Source organism: Symphalangus syndactylus, chromosome 4, assembly GCF_028878055.3.
Source record: "Symphalangus syndactylus isolate Jambi chromosome 4, NHGRI_mSymSyn1-v2.1_pri, whole genome shotgun sequence".
Classification (NCBI taxonomy): Eukaryota; Metazoa; Chordata; class Mammalia; order Primates; family Hylobatidae; genus Symphalangus; species Symphalangus syndactylus.
In genome coordinates, this window is record NC_072426.2 from 18,053,941 (window position 1) to 18,078,279 (window position 24,339).

General features: G+C 34.5%; 1 protein-coding gene across 2 annotated transcripts in view; it reads left to right on the top strand.

Moving 5' to 3' along the window:
* LCA5 (lebercilin LCA5) overlaps positions 1-24,339 on the top strand; it is a 57,807-nt gene that overhangs the window by 19,971 nt on the left and 13,497 nt on the right. For both annotated transcript variants that reach the window (XM_055274188.2, XM_055274187.2), the window contains exons 2-3: positions 1,346-1,726; positions 6,669-7,198. In XM_055274188.2, the coding sequence (XP_055130163.1) occupies positions 1,537-1,726; positions 6,669-7,198 (720 nt within the window). In that variant the 5' untranslated portion in view covers positions 1,346-1,536. The remainder of the gene's footprint in view (positions 1-1,345; positions 1,727-6,668; positions 7,199-24,339) is intronic.

Sequence of the window (24,339 nt, forward strand, 5' to 3'; positions counted from 1 at the left end):
CCTTGCTTGGAAAATGCTTTCAGTTTCTGAATTCAGATAGGAATAATAGTATTTTCAGTATTTTTTAATGAATATGTGTAGTTGAGATCATACTGTATGCACTAATTTGAATTTTTTATTTACGATAATAGTATAAGCATTTTCCTTAAATACAAACTTTTTATAAACATTTTCAGTAGCTTCATGATATTATGCTGTATGGATTTATAAAATACTTAATTATTCCTCAATGATTAGGCATTTAATTTGCTTCCATTAAAAAAATTGTACTGTACTACATTAAATATTTGCACATAACTTTTCTCCTAATTTTAGCATTATTTTATTGGAATCCAGAAATTATTGTATCAAAGGTTAAAGCATAATTAAAGTGACGATACATTTTGCCCGTGTTCTTCCAAAAAAACTCAGGGATCTTTTTCTGATAGCAACTCTGACAGCATTGAGTGTTATTATTTTGAAAAATCTTTAATAATTTGTGTTACCTTTTTGGAGTCTTATATATTTTGCCCATTTAATTTTTTACCCCATATTTTTCTCAAAGGATGATATATTTATGTATTGAAGATAACAATTTTTTGTCATGTTTGCAAATGTTTCTCATCAAGTGTTTTTTCTCTTAGTTTTTAAAAAATATACTTTAGTTTTACATTTTTTGTGTAGTCAATCTTGGATATTTTTATTTATTCTTTATTCTTTTTTTTTTTTTTTTTTTGAGATGGAGTCTCATTCTGTCACCAGGCTGGAGTGCAGTGGCGCCATCTCGGCTCACTGCAACCTCCACCTCCTGGGTTCAAGCAATTCTCCTGCCTCAGCCTCCGGAGAAGCTGGGATTACAGGGGTGTGCCACCACGCCTAGCTAATTTTTGTATTTTTAGTAGAGACGGGGTTTCACCTTGTTGGTCTCTTGACCTCATGATCTGCCCGCCTCAGCCTCCCAAAGTGTATTTATTCTTATTAGCAGGTTTGTTCTTTACTATCACCACTACCTCCACTCCCACTGCCTCCCTGCCTAAAAAAGAAAAAACTGGTGATTTGATCATTATTGTCCTTTAAAATTCAGCATTTGCCTCTAGTATAACTCTTAAAATTAAACAGTCAACTTCAGTTAACATTTATTCAGAAGTAGTTGTATGTCAGGTACTTATTATCTATCTAGGCTATGACGGTCTGTATTTTCTCCAAATACTGTAAGTAACTTATCTGTGAAAATATAGATAAATTGTAGCCTCTTTTAAAAATTGTAAGCTATATATTATTTTGCTTTTAGTGTCTTTCATTGTAATCAACTGTAGAAACTGTAGAGACTGTGTGATAAGTCTCCTTTCCACTTCCTTAATTTCAGGGCAAAAAAATTTATCTTCTGGATGCTAATGTGAATTGTGGTCTACAAATACATTGTGGAGAAAATAGATTGTGGAGAAATGAATATTATCAGGATCTGAAGACTGTGGAAATGTTTTTCAGTATTGTCATAGTCTCCTCTGGAGAAAATAATCTGTGAAATTATGTGAATAGAGACCATTTTTCAAAACAATGGGGGAAAGAGCAAGAAATCCAGGTACTGATCAAGAAAGAGAGGCAGGCAAACATCATTATTCTTACTCATCTGATTTTGAAACGCCACAGTCTTCTGGCCGATCGTCGCTGGTCAGTTCTTCACCTGCAAGTGTTAGGAGAAAAAATCCTAAAAGACAAACTTCAGATGGCCAAGTACATCACCAAGGTAAGCATTCTGTCTGGTGGACCTAGAATACTCATTTTTAGTGCTTAAGGAAAACGTGTATGAATGAAACTCTTTATTAGTATATATGTTGTTGTATACATGGAAGTGGGCTGATTTACATCTTATGGGTTATATACTTATAAGTATATATACATGTTGCTTGATGGTACTATTTGTTATATTCAAAGTCATACAATATACAGAAGGAAACACAGCTAAGCCTTCTCAGTTTGTTTTTTCTTTTTCCTAAATAAATGCTTGTCTTGGGGTTTCTGAGGTACTGTAAAGGCAAAAAAGTTTATAAATCATATGTACCTTTTTGTGTCTTCATTTTTTGAAAGTAGAAAAAGCATTGACATAAAGTGGTTAAGGGACTTTTTAATAGATTGAGTAAAATTACTTACTGTAGGTAATACAGTGTTTACTGTAAAAATTCAAATTAAACCTAGGAATGGAATTGAGGCCTTTGGTCTAATTTGCTTTCTTTTGAAGTGTGTTATAATGGAAACTGGATTAATCATTAGAAGTCATTTTTGTTATTAAAATGTTACTAGAATGGAAATAGGCCTTCATACATATTTGACTATGTAATATTCTACAAATATCTTCATCTCAATAAATCTCTGGTCAAGAAAACCCCATTGTAGTTAGTAACAAAATATGTAAGGTTTACAAGTACAGCATAGAAAAATAAGGCAAATGAGATAATTACAGTATCCATTAATAAAAGCACAGCAGTAGCTTAAAATGGTGAGAGTTTAGACTGCAAGGCAGGGAGCGGTAAAATTGTGGGTGGAAAAGGGAGACAACGGACCACATTATGAGACGCCATGCATCCTGTGCTAATGTATTGACTCTATTTTTGTGGCAAATAGCCATTGAAAGGATTTAAGCAAGGACATAATTAAGTTTGCCTTTATAAATTTTTACTTCGAAAAATAATATTTGCTCATTAAAAACTACAAAGAATATGTATTCCTTTTGAAAGAAACCCTTTCATGGACCCCCAGTCTAGCTCCTCAGGGATTTCCGTACTTCTAACCATTTATAACAATTGGGAACCTTTTTCTTTTTCTTTTTTTGTAAGTACAATGCTTTGTTGTTGTTATTTTGGTCTCCTTCTCCAAATCTGTCTCAGTGAGGAGCTTGTTATGATTTTGTAGTTGAGAGCATGATCTCTTATTAAACTTTTGCTGTATAATTAAGAACAAAACAGATCTTAGGGTTGAACCTTAGAAAATGCTTGTTAGTCTCAAGAAATACCTCGGGTATTATTGGTAAGGAATACTTTAATTTTTTTCTTCATTCCCCAGAAACAACTTAGGAGGCCACCCAATTAAGGAGTCAGAACTTTGTAAGCCTTACCTTATTTGAGAAAGTAACTGAGAAAAGCTGTGAAAAACAGTTCCAGCCTCAGCCAGAAAGTTTCGGTTATTGTCTTCAATTTGACTTGTACTGTTTTCTGTTTTACACTGTCCTTTGAATTAAAATCTGTGGTAATTAGTCTGCCTTAGACCAAGTAACAAGACCAAACTGATAGGTTTCTGTAAACACTAAATTGCAATCAGTATAGACTAACCTAAGGACAAAACAAATGTGATTAAAACAGCATTTTAAATGAATTTTCGGGTTTGCATGTTTGATAGCATATTCTTCCTTCCCTTTCCTTAATTTTCAGCATACTTTACTTTTTTTTGCATAAAATTCATGCAGTATCAAAATTTTTCATGGTAAAATTTAATAAGTTTTGGTTATACATATTCATTTATTATATATTTATTCCATTATTTGTTTTTTCAGTAATATAAACATATCTTGATTTTTTTGGTGGATGCGTAATTTATTTTTAATACATTAAAAAAATGAGTCATATTATTTTTAACACCCGAAGGAAGAAAAAGCAATTTTCCACCCACTTTTTGGGAGTGACTTAACAAGGAGATATGAAGAGTGATACATACAACAATCATCTTTCTTCTTACTCTTATTAGCACTTGATAGTTTAAAATATTTTATCTTATAGTTTTAAAAATGAGAATAAAAAGGTAGATGAAAGCTGGAAATATTTGTGAGTTCAGGTTAATGATCAGTTTGTAGTTATAGAATATGCTAAAAAATTTATACTCAGAGTTTTAGAATGTCAGAAAGTTGATTATGGAAACCCTTTTTTATCTGACTAAAAATTTTTATACTGATTCTTATATTATTAGGCTTTAACTTTTCATATAAAATAAGTTGCTCTTTCTATGAAGTTTTGTTTCATGAGCGGTGTAATTTTGTACATAAAAACCATATTTGGAACAATTGACATTCATCTTTATATATAATTATTTTTATGTATAAAGTTTCTGTCATTCCAAGAGCTGAGTACATACTCCATAATAGCGTATATATACCAAAATTCCATTAACTACATATGTTGGGAAAGAAAACTGAAATTATGGACATTTCAACTTTAAAATTATATTCTAAAGTAATGCTGCCCATTGGAAATATAATGCAGGTCACAAATGAAGCCACAAATGTAATTTTATATTTTCTAGTAACCAGGTTAAAAAAGAAAAACAAATGAAATTAATTTTTATAATATATGAGTATTATTTCTACATATAGTAAGTATAAAACGTGAAATATTTTGCATTAATTTTTATTTTTTAATCAAGTGTTCAAAATCCAGTGTGTGTTTCACAATTATAGCATATCCCAATTTGGGCCACCCACATGTCAAGTTTCTCAATAGCTGTATGTGGCAGTGGCTACCATAATGGTTAGCATAGTTTCAAAGTTGCAATAATTAAGTACTCCGTCATTTCTTTTTATTACTGCTTCCTTTCATGTAATCAATCATTTATAGAGCTGGAATCCCAAATCGGTACACATCCAAAACAGCTTCTATAAAATCTTTTATCTTTTTAATGAAAACTTTGTAATGTTAAATTGTAAAAATTACTTGTTATTCTTTACTTGTTTACATAATGGAATCAAGTATCCATGGCTGATGAAATGGGGAAGGAAAGGTTGGATCTTCCAGTGTTTCTTCTTTTTTTTTACTCTGGAATGCATTTTCTTCTTGAAAAAAAATGCAGTTACCATGTAGATTAATGATCATTATTCTTAGCTGACTTTCAAATGCCTCTTTTAAAGGGCCGGTGCTCTGAATATTGAGGCTTAAATTTAATGAACTTTTAGTAAAAATAAAAACATTATTTCAAATTTTTGAGAAATGTTGTGATTTAAAATGTATTCTTTAAAGATTTCATGTACTTACATTTTTTAGGATGTGATTTTTGTTTTCATCTTCTCAGATTAGGTGTTTTTTATTTGAACGTCACAGAAAAGAAATCCTCTGAGGAAGCATTTAGAAACACACCTGTACTTCTGTTTTCCGTTTTCAATCACTGATAAATGGAATGTTCTTATTACTAACAGAGAATATGTAGAACATTTAACTGTCCTAACAACCTAGTTGTGTAGATGACATTGTCTTCTTTCTATGGGCTGGGTAAATAGACTTGGAAAGGTTTGATTGAATTGTCCAAAGAGTTAAGTGATAAATCTGAGCCACAAATCTCACTGTACAATATGCTGTCATCCTGTCCCCAGATAGAGAAAGTTGTAATTAATGTAGAGAAAACATACATTTTCTTTTTTTTTTTTTTTTAGTTTTAAGTTCAAGGACACATGTGCAGGATGTGCAGGTTTATAACATGGGTAAATGTGTGTTATGGGGGTTTGTTGTACGAATTATTTCATCACCCAGGCATTAAGCCTAATATCCATTAGGTATTTTTCCTGATCTGCTCTCTCCTCTTGCCCTGCACCCTCCAATAGGCCCCAGTGTTTTTTGTTCCCCTCTATATGTCTGTTCTCTCATCATTTAGCTTCCGCTTATAAGTGAAATCATGTGTTACTGGTTTTCTGTTCCTGCATTAGTTTGCTAAGGATAATGGCCTCCAGTTCCATTCATAAACCTGCAAAGAACGTGATCTCATTCTTTCTTATGGCTGCATAGTATTGCATGGTGTATATATACCACATTTTCTTTATCCAGTCTATCATTGGTGAGCATTTTGGTTGATTCCATGTCTTTGCTATTGTGAATAGTGCTACCGTGAACATACATGTGCATGTGTCTTTATAATAGAATGATTTCTTTTCCTTTGGGTATATATCCAGTAATGGAATTGCTGGGTCAAATGGTATTTCTGACTTTAGGTCTTAGGAATTGCCACACTGTTTTTCACAATGGTTGAACTAGTTTACACTCCTACCAACAGTGTATACGTGATCCTTTTTCTCCACAACCTTGCTAGCATCTGTTATTCTTTTTACTTTTTAATAATGGTCATTCTGACTGATGTGCAATGGTGTCTCATTGTACCCCATTAAAAAGTGAGGAAAGGACATGAACAGACACTTTTCAAAAGAAGACATACATATGGCCAACAAGCACATGAAAAAAGCTCAACATCACTGATCATTAGAGAAATGCAAATTGAAAACATACATTTTCACATTTCAAATAACGATCCCAAATATCTTGGCACGAATGACTTGAGTATCACAATGTTTTGTCCAGTGTTTGTTATGCACCACGCTAATGCTGAAGATGCTGATTATGCTCATGTTTGAATTCTGACTTGCCATCTTATCTAAAAAGTTAAAAATGGTTAAAGCCTGGCACTGCTGTCTTTTAAAGCTATGTAGAATAATTCCATATAAACTATTGGGATATCATTTTTCTTAAAATATTGCACACCTTTCTTAATAGAAACCTATTTAGAGCTCTAAATAAAACTTGATATTTTACTAAATATTGTAAAATCCTTTCTTAATGACAAAAATAACTAAAGAATGTTATGGGCCGACTTGTGTTAGGATGAATAAATAACACTACATTTGGTACAGCTTTCACTTTACATTATTCCTGTTTCTTTTTTAGCCCCTCGGAAACCAAGTCCTAAGGGTCTACCAAACAGAAAGGGAGTCCGAGCGGGATTTCGCTCCCAGAGCCTCAATAGAGAGCCACTTCGGAAAGATACTGATCTCGTTACAAAACGGATTCTGTCTGCAAGACTGCTAAAAATCAATGAGTTGCAGAATGAAGTATCTGAACTCCAGGTCAAGTTAGCTGAGCTGCTAAAAGAAAATAAATCTTTGAAAAGGCTTCAGTACAGACAGGAGAAAGCCCTGAATAAGTTTGAAGATGCCGAAAATGAAATCTCACAGCTTATATTTCGTCATAACAATGAGATTACAGCACTCAAAGAACGCTTAAGAAAATCTCAAGAGAAAGAACGGGCAACTGAGAAAAGGGTAAAAGATACAGAAAGTGAACTATTTAGGACAAAATTTTCCTTACAGAAACTGAAAGAGATCTCTGAAGCTAGACACCTACCTGAACGAGATGATTTGGCAAAGAAACTAGTTGCAGCAGAGTTAAAGTTAGATGACACCGAGAGAAGAATTAAGGTACAATTTCTCTAGCTTCTAATTGTACTTTCTTGGGATGTTTGTCATTGGGCATTTAATGTGCTCTCTTAAAATTGCTTATTGCAGTTTGGTATTTGCTTGGAAATGAAAACTATTTTTAGTACTGTTTTCTAAGTAAAAGATTTGGGAAAATTTAGGATTTTATATTTAAGAGGAAGATGCAAAAGATTGTGTACATTAATAAGCTACATGTTGATTGATGGATCATAGTCATTTTGGGAAAATACTTGGTTATCTGATTGTTTCTCTAAAATTGGAAATGACACTGTAATAGCCATAGTATATAAAAATGCCACATGAACAGTGCCTTCTGTTTTTATATTTATGCACATTATTAAAGATTAATTATAGTACATCTTTTTGGACATGGTATGCACCTACTCCCCAGAATGAAAAAAATGTTAAAGGGTGGGTGGGAGACTATTGACTAGCTAGTCTGAGAATACAGCAGCTCTTTTAAAAGTATTTCTTTCCTGAATGGAGAGAGGAAAAGAGTCGTATCCCATGACTTTTACACAGGGCACTCAGTTGCCACCTTCTGTATATATATGTATTAAACAGAAGCCCTGAGTCAGGTTCTGTTGCTTAAAATTGACAAGTAGTTTGGAAAGCAAAGGTACGAAAAAGTATGGCAATAATGCTTGCTGTGAGCGTGAGCAAAGGAAGCTCAGAACTACAAATCAATTAGGTTTCTGCAGTGTATTAATTAGATGTGTTTAGTACCTGGCATGTTGTGGTACTTAGTCTATATAATATGCCATGCCCATTATACCATTGCCGTGCCCAGGGACAGGGACTTATTAAATACACACTGTACATCAGTGGCCAGAAAAAGCGCCTATTTTTTTCCTCCAAAATTTGCAATTATTGTCTTCTGTTTCAGTGCACAGAAGATATCCTATTATGTAGATTCCAATAATGATCAGCTCATAGTGCAAAGCAAACAGAAACTATTTTTAAGAGCCACTTACCCATGAAGTAGGGTAGGAGTGGGAACTGAGAACAGTTACCATAAATAACAAATAACTGACATTTTAATTGTTTTTAAAGGGAAGCATAAAATGTGCCACATAATGGATTTTAAAATTATGAAGAGCACAGAATGCTAATTAATAAATATGATAAATAGCTGAGTGTGTATATAAAACTACATATAGAGAGAGAACATGAAATTGCAGTGCATACACACACATATACAACTATATACTGCAGTTTTCTCTTATGTGAAAGGGATTGAAATTGCAGTGCATACACACACATATACAACTATATACTGCAGTTTTCTCTTATGTCGTGGGGAGGGAGAAGAAAGAAGGAATAAGAAATGGGACTAAGCCTGTGGATTCTGAGTTATACATGGAGGTAAATTATGTGACTGCTCACTTGGGAGCATGAAAATCAGTCACCTATCATGTTAAGTCTTTGAAGAGTTAACCATATAGTACCGTCAGTTTTTTTTCATATTGGAAGTTTTTAAATTTTTTATTTTTAGCTCATTGTAGATTGACATGCAGTTGTAAAAAATATGTAGAATAACTATAATATTACAACCAGGAAATTGGTCATGGGACATAGAATTCATCAACTGCACTCAGCTTTCACTGGTTTTACGTGTGTGTGTATTTAGTTCTGTGCAGTTTTATCACATGTATAGATTCGTGTGACTACCAACATAGTCAAGATATGGACCAATTCCATCACAAGAATCCCTTGTATTTTACCATTTTACAGCCACAGCTACCTCCTGCCTTCCCCTCACTAACCTATGACATCAGCTAATTTGCTCATTATTTCTCTAATTTTGTCATTTCAAGAATGTTATGTAAATGGAATCACACAGTATCTAACCTTTTGACATTAGCAGATTCCGCTTATACATTCACTCAAATGGTGGCATGTATCAATAGTTCCTTTTTCCCTGAGTATTCCATGGTATGGATGTACTATGGAGTATTATGGTACATCCTGTTGAAGGACATTTGGTTTGTTTCCAGTTTTGGGCTCTTGACTAATAAAACTGCTGTGACCACTTATGTGCAGATTTTTGTTTGAATATACATTTTAATTTCTCAGGGATATATGCCTGAAAGTGCACTTGCTGGTTTTATGATAAATGTATGTTTGGTGTTGTAAGAAACTGCCATTCCATTCTCTTTTTTTTTTTTGTATTTTTTTCTTTGTTGTTGTTTTTCCCATTCGTAACAATCATCAGAATATTCTCTTTTCTAAAATAGTAGTATCATTTTTTATTGTCCCGCCAATAGTGTATAAGTGGTCCAGTTTCTCAGCATCCCTGCCAGCATTTGGTGTTAACATTTTTTAAAGTTTTAGCCATCTTGATAAGTATGTAGCATCATCTCATTGTGGTTTTAATTTGCCTTTCCCTAATGGCTAATGATGTTGAGCATCTTTTCATGTGCTTATGTGCCATCTGTAGATCTGTGCATTTCATTCATGTTTTCTGCCCATTTCCTAATTGGATTGTTTGCTTTATCTATTTTTGGAGAATTCTTTATTATAATCCAGATACAAGGTTTTTGTCAGATATGTGGTTTACAAATGTTTTCTCCCATTCTGTAGCTTGTCTTGTCATCCTTTTCACGGTGTCTTTCAGAGGAGAAATTTTTAATTTTGATGTGGTTCAGTTTAGCAGATATATCTCTTATGGATTGTGCTTTGGTGTCAAGTCTAACACGTCACCTATCCCTATTGTCCTTTGCCTGTTTGTCCCAAAGATTTTCTTCTATTTTTTCATCTCCCAACTTTATCGAGGTATAATTGACAAATAAAAATTGATTATTTTTAAGGTATACCACTTGGTGTTTTATAAAATCGTTATGGTTTTATGTTTTACACCTAAGTCCATGATTCATTTTGAGTTAATTTTGGTATAGAATGTGAGGTTTAGGTTGGGGTTCTTTTTTCTTTTTTTGGCCTATAGTTGTGTAGTTACTCCATCACCATCTGTTAAAAAGATATCCCTCCTTCATTGAATTGCTTTGGCACTTTTGTCAGTTGGGCATATTTTTATGGGTTTATTGCTGCAGTCTCTGTTCTGTTGATCTGTGTGTCTATTCCTTTGTTGTTACTATACACTCTTGATTACATGCAGCATCCATAATAAACCTTAACATTAGAGAGACTGATTCCTCATGTTATACCTCATTTTAAACATTTTAACTATTTTAGCTACTCTTGATCCTCTGCCTTTCCACATAAATTTTAGAATAAGCTTGTCTACATCTACAAACATCTTCCTGGAATTTTTGTAGGAATTGCGTTAAACATAGATCAGTTTGTGGAGAATTGACATCTTTACTGTGTTGAATCTTCCAATTTTGCACATAGTATGTGTCTCCATTTATTTAGGGAATCCGATTTTTTTCATCACTATTTTATAATTTTCAGGATACAAATCTGTATATGTTTTAGATTTATACCTAAATATTTTATTTCCTTTGGACCAATTTTAAATGGTCTCAATTCTTACTGAATTAGAAAATTACTTTTGAACTTTTATTTTTGAATGTCAAAGCTTATTTTTGTTGTAAAAGTTATTTTCACAAGGGGTTAAGAATATTTTATGCAAACCAAGGAATGACTTGGTTTTATAAATTTACTCTCAAGTTTTAGAAATACTGGATTTATCAGCTCTATACCTCAAAGTTGCATTGGTACATCTAAACTGCTTCATTTCTGCTATAATTGACATTATATTGGAATCAATATTTAATATGTTAGTATGAACCTACTTTTTTTTTTTTTGAGACAGAGTCTCACTCTGTCGCCCAGGCTAGAGTGCAGTGACATGATCTCAGCTCACTGCAACCTCCACCTCCTGGGTTCAAGTGATTCTCCTGCCTCAGCCTCTTGAGTAGCTGGGATTACAGGCACATACCACCATGCCCGGCTAATTTTTGTATTTTTCAGTAGAGACGGGATTCACTATGTTGGTCAGGCTGGCCTCAAACTCCTGATCTCAGGTGACCCACCCACCTCAGCTTCCCAAAGCACTGGGATTACAGACGTGAGCCACCACGCCCAGCCATGAACCTACTTCTCTTAACCCAATAATCGCACATCAGCTGTTGTACTATAGTAGCTCTCTTGTTATTTGGGGGGATGGGGGGAGTGTAGCCAGCACAGCCCACCTGAGGGTAATTGTTCTCTACTTTTTAGCCTACTTTTTCATACGTCCTAAACGCAGCCTCTTGTTTTTAACCCATTATGTACATCTTTCATGATCTCAGCAGTCAATCTAGAATTTGAAATATTTACTATTGAGTTTCTTACTTTACTGCAAAATTTAGCATTTGTTTTTGTGCCTCATTTAATTTTTCAAATTTTACTTCAGCCAACACTGTTGATCCTTTCTCTTCTAACTCAGGTATAGTCAAACCACTAAACTGATTAAGGGAAAAAAACAGAAGCTTGATTGTGATGTTTCATTTTGCAAATTAACTAAAACCCAAGAAAGTCCTGGGTATCCCTTGAAATTACACTAAAATCTTAGTAAAGATCTCTGTTATTGTTAAGTTCTGTGATGTTCTTTAGTAAGGATACTTGTCTATGTGGTGGTTTTTTTTTCTTTTGCTGTAACTTTTTGTTTTATTTTAAGATAAAGCTGGAAATTGTGGCAAGCAGCTTTGTTTATTTGTTTATAGCTTGTCCCATTCCAGGATTTCAGGCCACAACTGATTCTTCTTGCTAGTTGCAATTCCTTCTTAAGTCAGGGTGGGCGGGTGGGGGGCGGGGTGAAGTGTCTTCAGGGTTATCTATAACTAGCTGAGCCGTGAAAATCTTTTCCCCAGAACGTCAACCTGTAAGTTGGGTACAGGCTTATTTTGTTGGTTGATGGAAGTGACAGAATGCACAGAATCTTAGTAATTTACAAACGGAGTAGTTTAGAAATGGATAACTGATTAGAGAGGCAAACAGCCAAAGGTGTCTCTGGGGACAACCACCATGACAGTTGTCTGTCCTCCTTCAGAAATTACAGCCTATCTTGTAAGATGTGGTTTGCTCTGGTTCTGGGCCATAGACCAGGGATGGAGAAATACTTGATGGGATTAAACTTCCTGAGCTCTGTACAAAGGGCAGACAGTTACGTCAGTGTGTATAGTTACTTCCTTACTTAGAGTTGACTTTATACCTTTATTTTGGCTTTTATATCAATAAATTTATTGAATAAAGTCCTGTCAGTGTATCAGCCTCAATTTAATATTTTGTCACGCGGGATATCTATTAACTTCCACAGGAATGGCACCAGGTTCAAGAGTCTGAAAAAGAGATCCAGTGCCAGCAAATGAGACATAAGGTTTACTGGGGGTAACTTGCATATGGGGTGGTCCAGTGGTGGTGGGCTGGGCAGTAGAACTGCCACCTCTTGCAGAAAGCATGCAGTTTTTATAGCATTTTCACTTAACCTCCACCCCCTAGCAATCTCCAACTGGCAACTTCTTTTAACCCAAAACAAAGAGTCTGGATTCCCTGTATGGCCAGCATTCCACGGGACAGGCCAGGGACTCAGATGTTCCTCACAGGTAAGGAATGAATCTCTTGGGTTGGCCACTGCTTGGAACTCTGAACACACATTCAGGTGTGTCTGCCCTACAGGATCATTCTCAAGGTGTGCTTAAGTTCAGTTGTTGCTGTCAGGTGCATCTACCATAGATATACATATGCCACACAATATTTAAATAAAACCGTAACGGCCGGGCGTGGTGGCTCACGCTTGTAATCCCAGCACTTTGGGAGGCCGAGGCGGGCGGATCATGAGGTCAGGAGATCGAGACCACGGTGAAACCCCGTCTCTACTAAAAATACAAAAAAATTAGCCGGGCGTGGTGGCGGGCGCCTGTAGTCCCAGCTACTCGGAGAGGCTGAGGCGGGAGAATGGCGTGAACCCGGGAGGCGGAGCTTGCAGTGAGCCGAGATTGCGCCACTGCACTCCAGCCTGGGCGACAGAGCGAGACTCCGTCTCAAAAAAAAAAAAAAAACACGTGTACAGCCTTACTTTTATAGAAGAAAAACATTTTTTAGTTATATAAAGTAGTGATTTTCAAACCTTTGCTCTCAGGACCCCTTTATACTCTTAAAAATTATTGACACCTCCCCTGGCTTTTGTTTATGTATCTTTAGCACATTTGAAATAAAAATTGAGAACATTAAAAAACTTCTCTTAATTCACTTAGTAATAAGCAGCTCATTATATGTTGTAAGATCTTTTAACAAAAACTCTGTATTTCCCAAACCAAAAATAAATTATGGCGAGAGTGCATAATTTTATATTTTTTAATTTTTTTAATGCCTGGCTTAATAGGGGACAGCTGGGTCCTCGTATCTGCTTCTGCTTCAGTCTGTTGCATTATGTTGTGATTGTTAAGTATGAAGAAAATTGAGCCTCACACAGATGTCTCAAGTAGTTAGAAAATGGAGGAGTATTTTGGTAGCCTTTTCAGATAACTGGATATTCTTTTTTGGTGTTACGCCAAAGCTTAACAAGTGATTTCTTAATGGTTAGTTGTAGTGTGGAATATGAAACCATATTAATGAGCTTTTTGTATTTGGATACACTAACATTCATTGGTCATCTTTCAACGGGTGTTTTACATCACGCATTGGTCATTTGGAGAATACTCGTTCATTGAGTTATACAGACTTTCCAAACATGTATGTGTTTCAGTGGAGCCTTTGGAAAACTCCATTGTATACTCATGACACAGTATGAGTGAAAATAGCAAATAATATCTTAGTATTATAAAATAGTTTTGACTTTGAAGACCCTCCAAAGTGTCTCAGGGACCTTTAAGGGTTTTCACATTGTTCTTTATGAATCACTGACTTAACATAGACAGTTCTTTGTTAGAAACTTCATTAGTAATTCCACTAAAATGCAGTTTCTTTTAGTGACTGCAAGACTGCACCATTTCTTATTGGTCCAGAGACTGGCTTCAAATAGGGGCTGAAAGTAAAGGCATCAATTCTGTCCTAACTTCTTATAAGAAAGACTTACTGTTGGGGTTGTATTCCTGATCAGGGATGCAATAGCAGGTCAGTCATAGCTATGACCAACAATGTATCATAAAGCAAATATCATGAAAGGTAACTATCATAAGAAACCATAATCATGAAATGGGAAACTATCTTCCAAGCATTATGAAAAGATCATAAATGTAATATCATGTACACAATTATTAAAAGGACTCCAGTAAACTATAGGGTACACATTTAGTACATATAAAAATTCAACTCTTTTTAAATTAAGTTGGCACAGAGTGAATTACTTTGTTAGAAAAACAAAGTGAAACTATTAAGACTTTTTAAAAAATTTCTAAAGATTTTGGTGAATGCTTGAGTATCATCATACAGCTCAGTATAATGGAGCTATGAAAGGAAGTTTGAATAAACTTCTTTTAGTAGATTTTACTGTAAGATATTGGTATTCAAATTCTCTTGACCCTAGAGCTGCTCTCAAGTAGGTGTATAAGTGTTGCTTGTTGATTGCTTCCATGTAAACCACTTTCAAAAGTAAAAATTGAAATTCTTCCCTTTACTTGCGTTATCTTCCCTTTACTCTTCCTAGTTTATCTTCCTAGATACCGCATTATCTTCCCTTTACTCTTCTTAATTTATTCAGAACTGGAAGTGAACTGTCTAGTATTGGGCCAGGTACGATCACTTTCCTTTATCTTTCCCTGCTGTATTTTGCTCTAGTGGCTTGGAAGCTGCTCTGAAAGTTTTTCTGCCCTTTCACCCTTCAGAAACCCAAATCCAGAAGCCTGTCTTTGCCTCTCCTACCTGTTCTGCATTTATCTAACAAAGGAAGCTAATTAGGACCGAATAATGGTCAAACCAGGTTAGCCCTGTTCTTGTCTAACTCTGAGTTTGTACAGTTCTCCTAACCTCCAGGTTGCAGTCGTTTCATCTGAGAAATTAAACGGAATGATTTCTGAGGTGACATTCAGTTCTGAAATCTGCTGAGTCTAAATTCATACTTTCAAACCTTTCATATGCAAAAAGTGTTTTTAACATGGTAAATTATATTTATGGCCCCCAATTAAGTCCTTATTATACCTATTATTTAATGTTGGAGAAATGAAAAATTCCTATTGCTGAAAAGAATACTTGCTTAGAAGATAAAATATCATTCATTGAGATTCTGTTACTTTTTATTATATAATCAAAGAACTGCCTAGATTTTATTATTTATGTATATTTTTACCTTTTCTGGAGGGAGAAGATTTATAATGAAATTATGAGATTTTTGATTGAAGGGTAAAACTTAAAACAGTTTCAGAAAATAAGCTTTGCAGTGTCCTTAGAAACTACCCGTTTAGGTAGAACAACTGTTAAGGCAATTTTATGTTAATATTTAAGATAACCTTTCTATTGAAAAAGTAATACAAGCACTAAAACAGGGCTTAAAATTCAAATAATACAAAAGGATAGACAATGAAACATCAGTTTCCCTTCTGTGCTATGCTTTGCAAGCCCCTTCCAAAGAAACAGTCACTGTTAAGAAATTGTTGCTGTGTGCCATCTCATATCTATATATTAATGTCCATTTTTCATTCTCTTATCGCAGATGGGAGTATACCATACACATTGTTCAATACATTTTTTTTCACTGAAAAGTATATTTTGGCACTTTTTACATATTATCGTGTTATATACATATATTTAGATAGATATGTGTGTGTATTTTTGCACACACACGAAAAAATCAGTCTCATGCTTTTTAAAGACTGCATATTATTCCATTGTGTAGATACATCATAATATGATGAACCCTTTCCTTACTAATGTTAAATTTAAGTTTAGCCTAAAGCTGCCTTCTTTCATATTTTAAGTTTGGCCTAAAAGTTTCTCCATACATAGCGACCAATAATCTAACTGGATATGTAAACAGACTGTTAGCTACTCTTGTACCAGTCACAGAGTTCAGCCAATCACCGGTGGCCAACTATTCAAACTATGTTCAAGAAGGGCAGACACCAAGCTGTAACCAGCCCACCTGTTTATTTACCTCACTTCTGTTTTCTGTATGTCACTTCCCTTTTTCTGTCCATAAATGTTACCTGACCATCTGGCAGCCTTGGAGTCACTCTGAACCTATTCTGGTTCTAGTTGCTGCCCAGTTTGTGAATTGGCTCAAACTCTGCTAATGTGTCTAAAGTTATTCTTTTAACATTAATATATATCTTGGCTTTTGTTTTGAGGTAGTATAAAAGATGAAAAGTGTTAAACATAAGTTTTTATATGTATATGTTAGTATACTAATGGAAAAACCCTGGAAGAGGAAGTCACTGGGTCAGTAGAGCATTTTAAAATCATTTTTGGCTATTTGTTAATATCAGGACTCTGAAGAGTGGTACTGGATAATAGTTGTTCTTGGATCAAAGTTAAATTCTTCATTTTGGGAGGATTAAATTGGCCTTTCTTGTGGTTATTATCATTCCAGGAGATTCCAGAGCATTTATATTTTTTGTTTCCCATCCCCTAGGCATTTGCATTTTTATGAAAGCATCTTTAATATAGAAACATTGATGGACTTTGCTAACTTAGTTGAGTTACAAATTATTGGCTTAAAATTCAAGGTCAAATTTAAAAAATTTTAGCTTATATTTTAATTAGACTATTAATTAGACTGTTAATACCTACCCTTTAACCTATTAAGTTCCGAGTGGAACTTTATACACACACACACACGTTTCAAATTCTGGTTATACACCATTCCAGCTTTCTGCTGTGTGATACACCACTTAAATTATTTGAACCTTAGTTTCCAGTCTGTAAAAGTTTGCAGGTGATCGTAAACAGGGTTAAGGATAAAGTTCATAATGAGTCTGGCTCAGTGCTTGGTACTTACTGGACACCTAACGTGAGTGGAAAAAGAGAAATATACTGAAAGTACATTAATTAAAGGTAAATACATTAAAGCATGGTAGCATTCTTGAGTTTGAAAGGCCCATGGAAATAATTTAGTGCAGTGGTTTTCAATTTGAGCTCAGTTGACTTCAAGAGTTCTACTGTTTTTTTAAAAAAAGGTTTGAAACTACTGATTTGGTCTATTGGTTTTTCAAATTTTGGCAGTTCTTCACAGGCAACCAGATAAAACTGAATTGTTCTGTGGTAGTGATTGAAGAGTTATGTTACAGAGGGGACTTCAGAAACTCACATGCCCAACAACTTGAAGCAACCTCTGAAACATCTCCATGGGGAACTCTCTAGTCCAACTCTAACACTGAACTGTTGAGGAAACTGAGAGATGTTATTTGCCTTCTTCTAGGTCACATAGAATCAGATAGGTCATGGCCGGGTGCAGTGGCTCATGCCTATAATTTCAGAACTTTGGTAGGCCAAGACAGATGGATCAGTTGAGCTCAGAAGTTCAAGACCGCCTAGCCAACATGTTGAAACCCTGTCTCTACCAAAAATACAAAAATTAGTCATGTGTGGTGGTACACACCTTGTAATCCCAGTTTCTCGGGAGGCCGAGGCAGGAGAATCGCTTGAACCTGGGAAGTGGAGGTTGCAGTGAGCCAAGATCATGCCACTGCATTCCAGCCTACACGACAGAGTGAGACTCTGTCTCAAGAAACAAAACAAAACAAAAAAGAATCATATAGGTCACTAGAAGCCCATGTGTGGGAGTAGAATTGCAGTATTCTGTCTTCTGTTGCTCTATTATTTTGTTACCATTTTAGTAAAATCCTTGGAATTTTATCACATTTAAATACTGAGTAATAGGTTCCTCTTATAATAGTATATTTTGTGTTTTGTCATAGTTTTAAATGACAGCAGGAATTAAAATATTATAATTTTGGTTATTTTATCAGCATCTTCTGATAAAATGATCTAAAAACTGTAAAAGATACTAATTGTTCTTTCAAAGTCTGTCATCATGCTAATTCTCTATATGTCATTTGCTGAGCAGAAATCACTTCTAAAATCTGTTTTATTTTTGGTGCTAACTAGTAGATACTGTGGAGTAAAATCTATGTTGGAAGACAAAAGCTCAGGGTAAGGAAAGGCTTAAGACTTTTAAAGAAAACAGATTTCATTAAAGAAAACAGGTTTCATTAGAACAAGAACAAGGTCCATTACTTAGGGCAGACTTGTAATGCACAGAGGAAGCATAACTATTGGATTGTGAGTTTGCCTCTATCTTGTCCTGCTCGAAGCAGATGAAGAAATAGTAAGACATAGATAGCTCATTTAAATGAGCTCAGTCTCCAGATTCAGATGAATTATCTTCCAGAGGACTGAAGAACCTTGCAAATGTGATTCCAGAGCCTTTGTCATTGTACTTTGGAGAGTTAGGAAGACTAGGAGAAGTGAGAAAGTGAAAAAAGGCAAGTACCAGTGTTTTCCAAGGTAAACAGAGGTAGGTGTTAGAAATTATCAATCAGTGAGCTTGATGGAAATCTCTACCAGGTTTTTAAATGTTTTGGAAAATACTGCTTACTTAGAACTATTCTTACTTTCTTCCCCCCCACCCCCCTGCTGAGGATTGCTAGAATGGTGCATGAAAATATGCTATATCTACTATATTCTCCTATGTGTATACACTATATATTATACATCTGTATTCTATACTACATTCTATACTACATACATTGTTATACAGTTATAGAATATACAGTTATAGAACTCTATATATTATACATAGAGAACTATATAGAACTCTATTATATAGAGAGAACTATATAGAACTCAGTATAGTATCTACAGTTATAGAATTCTATACAGTTATATAATATAGATGTATATAGTATGTGCAATATATTAGTATATAGAATATGCAATATACTATATACAATATAGTATATAACTGTATATTGTATCTATTAGCATATAGTAGATATAATATGATACTATATAGTAAATTCAGTAAGCCTTTCATGTTTGTATTTTGATGGAGAAGTATGGACTGGTTGAAAATAGTGTTAGAAAGCTTTACAGTTGGATCAGTAGTTGTATGCAGATAAATAAACAGCTGTCAACTTGGAGAGAAGGTTTCTAGGTGGGTGCTTTCAAGTGCTATCTTAGGCTCTGTTCCTTTTAGTGTATTTATCAGTGAATTTGACCAGGCTCCTTAACAGCAAGAACAAGTCTTATTTAATTTTTTATTTGCAACGTTTGGCACTCTGGCATAAAATTAGTGTTTCTTAAAAGAATGAATGGATGGATATGTTCTTGACAGGTTCAAAAATAGGAGGCCCAACGAATTTGATGGATGACAAGATCAAGATTGATCCCCTTAGGCTCAAAATCTGGCCTAAAATAAGCAAGATAAAATTTAGTCAGGTTAACTGTTTCACTTCAATATTTTTCCATCTCTTTTATGTGTACACTATGGGGAGCCCTGGGTTAAAAGTAATTGAAGTTAAAACATAATTTTTTAAGCATATGAACCTATAATTGTATGGCCACTTAAAAAATCAGAAGGGAAGAAGTTAACCCACTATGGTGGTACCTTTGTCCTAAGAGGTAATAATAACTCTAATTTTATTGGTCAGATCACATCTAATAACAAGTACCAGATTTTAGGTAACAAACTGACATATGGAGGCAAACAGGATAACCAGGGGGTCAAAAAGCTGACATACAAGAAACAGTGGACGAAACACAGAATCATAGAAAAGATAAGGAAAAATGTAACTTACTTCATTGTTTAAAGGGCTGTTACATGGAGCAGGAGAAATAGATTTATTTCCTGAGGGCAATACAAACCTAATGGATATTACTAGAAAACTGGTTTCCACTCATTCAAAAGAGCTTCCTAATAATTGGAATTGTCCGATAATGAAACCAGTATCCCTTGCATTATCAAGCTTTCTGCTACCAGAAGTATTTGTGCAGAGATTTCAATGTCTACCTTCTAGGAATCCTATAAAAAAAGTATTACTATAAGGTGGACTCGTGACCTGCAGGGTCCCTGCTTAGACAAGGATCTGAATCTTTAGAATTGAGCTATAACAACACTGAACAGATATTAAAACAGCTGACATTGATAGACTTATTTTAACAAATGCAATATTGTTATTTAAATCTATAATCCTTTACTAATTAATAAAAAATAAATGAAGGTAAAATAACATCCTTTGTGTTTGCTTGCAAAAATTGTTTTTTTTGTGAGCATAACAAGATTTTATTTTAACCATAAATTTTAATATTTGAGAAAATGCAGACATATTGTTTCTCAGAGCCCATACTGAGTCAGTGTGGAAAACAGCCTTTCTCTGGAGGCAAAATTGCACTGATTAACTTGAATTATAAAGGTAGCATTGCTTACCTTAAGCTAAGACAGCTCAGTGAGACCTGCTGTAGCATTTTTTTTTATGTTTTTATTTTATTTTATTTCATTATTATTATACTTTCAGTTTTAGGGTACATGTGCATAATGGGCAGGTTAGTTACATATGTATACATGTGCCATGTTGGTGTGCTGCACCCATTAACTCATCATTTAGCATTAGGTATATCTCCTAATGCTATCTTTCCCCCCTACCCCTACCCCACAACAGTCCACAGAGTGTGATGTTCCCCTTCCTGTGTCCATGTGTTCGCATTGTTCAGCTCCCACCTATGAGTGAGAACATGCGGTGTCTGGTTTTTTGTCCTTGCGATAGTTTACTGAGAATGATGGTTTCCAGTTTCATCCATGTCCCTACAAAGGACATGAACTCATCATTTTTTATGGCTGCATAGTATTCCATGGTGTATATGTGCCACATTTTCTTAATCCAGTCTATCGTTGTTGGACATTTGGGTTGGTTCCAAATCTTTGCTATTGTGAATAATGCTGCAATAAACATACGTGTGCATGTGTCTGTATAGCAGCATGATTTAACATAGTGTTGGAAGTTCTGGCCAGGGCAGTTAGGCAGGCGAAGGAAATAAAGGGTATTCAATTAGGAAAAGAGGAAGTCAAATTGTCCCTGTTTGCAGATGACATGATTGTATATCTAGAAAACCCCATTGTCTCAGCCCCAAATCTCCTTAAGCTGATAACCAATTTCAGCAAAGTCTCAGGATACAAAATCAATGTACAAAAATCACAAGCATTCTTATACACCAATAACAGACAAGCAGGGAGCCAAATCATGAGTGAACTCCCATTCACAATTGCTTCAAAGAGAATAGAATACCTACGAATCCAACTTACAAGGGTCATAAAGGACCTCTTCAAGGAGAACTACAAACCACTGCTCAATGAAATAAAAGAGGATACAAACAAATGGAAGAACATTCCATGCTCATGGGTAGGAAGAATCAATATCGTGAAAATGGCCATACTGCCCAAGGTAATTTATAGATTCAATGCCACCCCCGTCAAGCTACCAATGACTTTCTTCACAGAATTGGAAAAAACTACTTTAAAGTTCATATGGAACCAAAAAAGATCCCGCATCGCCAAGTCAACCCTAAGCCAAAAGAACAAAGCTGGAGGCATCACACTACCTGACTTCAAACTATACTACAAGTCTACAGTAACCAAAACAGCATGGTACTGGTACCAAAACAGAGATATAGATCAACGGAACAGAACTGAGCCCTCAGAAATAACGCTGCATATCTACAACTATCTGATCTGCGACAAGCCTATCAAAAACAAGCAATGGGGAAAGGATTCCCTATTTAATAAATGGTGCTGGGAAAACTGGCTAGCTATATGTAGAAAGCTGAAACTGGATCCCTTCCTTACACCTTATACAAAAATTAATTCAAGATGGATTAAAGACTTAAATGTTAGACCTAAAACCATGAAAACCCTAGAAGAAAACCTAGGCATTACCATTCAGGACATAGGCATGGGCAAGGACTTCATGTCTAAAACACCAAAAGCAATGGGAACAAAAGCCAAAATTGACAAATGGGATCTAATTAAACTCAAGAGCTTCTGCACAGCAAAAGAAACTACCATCAGAGTGAACAGGCAACCTACAAAATGGGAGAAAATTTTTGCAACCTACTCATCTGACAAAGGGCTAATATCCAGAATCTACAATGAACTCAAACAAATTTACAAGAAAAAAACAACCCCATCAAAAAGTGGGCAAAGGACATGAACAGACACTTCTCAAAAGAAGACATTTATGCAGCCAAAAACACATGAAAAAATGCTCATCATCACTGGCCATCAGAGAAATGCAAATCAAAACCACAATGAGATACCATCTCACACCAGTTAGAATGGCCATCATTAAAAAGTCAGGAAACAACAGGTGCTGGAGAGGATGTGGAGAAATAGGAACACCTTTACACTGTTGGTGGGACTGTAAACTAGTTCAACCATTGTGGAAGTCAGTGTGGTGATTCCTCCGGGATCTAGAACTAGAAATACCATTTGACCCAGCCGTCCCATTACTGGGTATGTACCCAAAGGACTATAAATCATGCAAAAATTGTTAAATTATGTTAACCCTTTATTTCCATTAACAAGACAGAATTCTGTGATATGTCCTTTGGAAAAAATGTTAAGTATTTTAAATTTTATTGTATTATTAACATGTTTGTTTAAAGATGTTTTGAAATTTACAGTAAAAGTGGGGAGAAAATATCCATAGTCCTACCAGCCGAAGATAACTACTATTTGCATTTTCTCCTTTATTGATTTAGTTTCTTCAATTTCTTAAAGTACTTCTAATATTTTTTATGAAATATTTTGAATATACAAAAAAAGAGAATATTTAAAACATTCATGTACCTACTTGATATTTTGCTATTTTTGCTAAAATAAGATCTTACATTGAAGTTTCCCTGTATCTTTTCTTCAAACATCCTTTTTCTACCCTCCTTGCTCAGAAGTAACTACTCTTTTGAAGTTGTAGGATGTATTTTTTCTAAGCATTTTAATTTTTACTTAAACATATTTTAGAAGCTTTTTTTATAAGTAGTACATGTATATATATTTTTAATTAGAGAAAAATTAAAAGATAAATGAAAACATTCTCATTCTTAGCACTCAGATGTCACCACTTTTAGTGTCTTAGTGTGTATCCTTCTGGATCTTTTTCTGTGAATTTGTGTGTATATTTATGTGTAAGGAAATTTTCTTCTACTACTGGCTTGCTAGGGTTTTTGTTTTAAATCATGGATTGTTTTGAATGTGAAACTACTCTCCTTCTTTGCTTCTTGGGATAGGTGCTGTTTAGTTGTGATGCAATTTTTACACATTGCTGAATTCCTTTTGCTAATATTTGCTTGAGACTTTTGCAACAATATTCATATTTTGGAATGGTGTACGATTTTATTTTTCCACTATTGACATCAAGATTATAAAAAAACTCATCAAAAATGACATAGAGTTTTTCCTTTCTGTTCTCTTTTACAGATAATCTGTTTCTTAGATTTCACCACTGAAAACTGGATTTAGTCCTCATTTGGGAGTTTGTTTTTGCTTTTTGGTTTTTTTTCTACTTAATCTTTTAATTTTTAACAATATTTTTAATTTTTAAAAAATTCCTTCTTAATATTTTAATAGTATTTTTTAGTTTACCATTATTTCTTGCATGTCACCATTGTTCATTATTGTTCCTTCAGGGTTCACTTCCTTTTTTACTGAAATATATGTTTAAGTGAGGGCTTCTGAGTGGCAACACTTTTTAGTAGTTGTCTGAATATATTTTATCTTCACTCTTCAATGATAATTTCACTGGGTGTTGCTGGATTCCGGGTTGACAGTTATTATCATTTGGAACTGGAGTATTTTTTAGCCCTGCTATTTTTTTTTAACATGTTCTCATTGAGTTTAATGGTTTCCTGTTTTGCTCCAAAATATCTAGGGGGGATAGGATTTTTTAAATTAATATTTTATGTGGAAATATTTTCAAGCTTACAGAGTTGCAAATCTGAAAACAGTACAAAGAACACTCCTATGCAGTTTACCCAGATTCATCTGTTGCTAACATTTTATCCCATTTGTCTTATAATATGCATGCATGCTCTCTCATGTGGTCTCTCTGTCATATGCATATATACACATACTTTTTTTTTTTTTAACTATTTGAGGGTAACTTGCATACATCATGCCCTTTACCCCTAAATGCATCAGTGTGTATTTTTTCAGAATAGGGATTATGCCCTTTATAGAACCATAGTAAAATTATGGT